General features: G+C 34.2%; 1 protein-coding gene across 1 annotated transcript; it reads right to left on the bottom strand.

Annotated features, from left to right (window-relative positions):
• Positions 1-305: 305 nt before the first annotated feature.
• LOC147497022 (uncharacterized) lies at positions 306-734 on the bottom strand. Its single transcript, XM_086562737.1, has one exon. It carries the CDS (start codon positions 732-734, stop codon positions 306-308), a length of 429 nt encoding a protein of 142 aa, XP_086418863.1.
• Between the last annotated feature and the right edge of the window lie 449 nt (positions 735-1,183).

The raw sequence follows: 1,183 nt of genomic DNA on the forward strand, positions 1-1,183 counted from the left end.
TCAAAACTCTAAAAGAAACAGTAGAAAGACATTTATTAATAAAAAAAAGTTTATTTCTAACTAAACCCAAGCTTAGCAAAGATTTGCCTTTAGAAGGACCATTCCACCCTATCATAGGCTTTGGCCATGTCCATCTTAAGAGTAACCTACCCATTTTTATGCTTATACATCCTCTTCATATTGTGAAACACTTCACTAGCCAACCCCATAGTCACTTATGCTTCTTCTCTTAGTAAAAGCACCTTGAAAAGGTGAATCTTATGCAAATTGTTTTTGAGTCTATTTGCAAAAGTCTTAGAGATAATCTAGCTTGTAGGTGAAGTTGCAAAGGCTAATGGGTCTAAACTTTGAAATGTGAGATAAGGGGATGCAATCTTGGGAATAAGAGAAATGAAGGTTCCATTGTGTTTTGCGTGTAGTACACCAAAAACTATTTGAACCATTTCCATAATAGTGACATCCACAATATTCCAACACGTATGATAGAAGATGCCTTGAAAACCATCAGGCTCAGGAGCTTTAAAAGCCCCCAACTTTTTAGTAACAAACCAAATATCATCTGTTGAAGGGACAACAGTAAGAATAAAGTTTTCTTTATAAAAAATGCATGGAGTGAACAAGTTTAGGATCTTATCATCACTAGATAAAGGGTTGTCAGAAGCAAAAATATCCTCAAAATACTCATTAACCACTTTACCAATGCCTTGTTTACCTTCTCTCCAATGCGCACTCATTATCTTTCAACCCCCTTTTATTTTATTCTTCCTTCTTCTATAAATAGTAGACATATGAAAATACTTAGTATTCTTACCCACCTTTTTTCATCCAATGCATTCCTGATTTCTGTTGCCACATGTTTTCTTCATTTCCTAACCATGTGATAAGTTCCTCTTTTAAGAGGACAAACTTATTGTAGTTGGCCTAGAATGAGTTTCATCAAGTACTTTTCCAGATCCTTTTGAATTTGTCTAATGTGGCCAAAAACACTTTTTATTCTAGAGAGTGAGGGCATCATGAGTTTTATCTAACCTAAGATAAATCTTATAGTCATGTAACTCATGTGACTTCACTCCATGCTTTCTCAATAACAGGTAGACAAGAATTATTATGAAGCCACATTTCAAAAAACCTAAAAGGTTTAGGATTACTTTCAACAGAATTAGTAAGATTAATAAGTAACGCT

This window comes from Coptis chinensis, chromosome 5 (assembly GCF_015680905.1).
Source record: "Coptis chinensis isolate HL-2020 chromosome 5, ASM1568090v1, whole genome shotgun sequence".
Lineage (NCBI taxonomy): Eukaryota > Viridiplantae > Streptophyta > Magnoliopsida > Ranunculales > Ranunculaceae > Coptis > Coptis chinensis.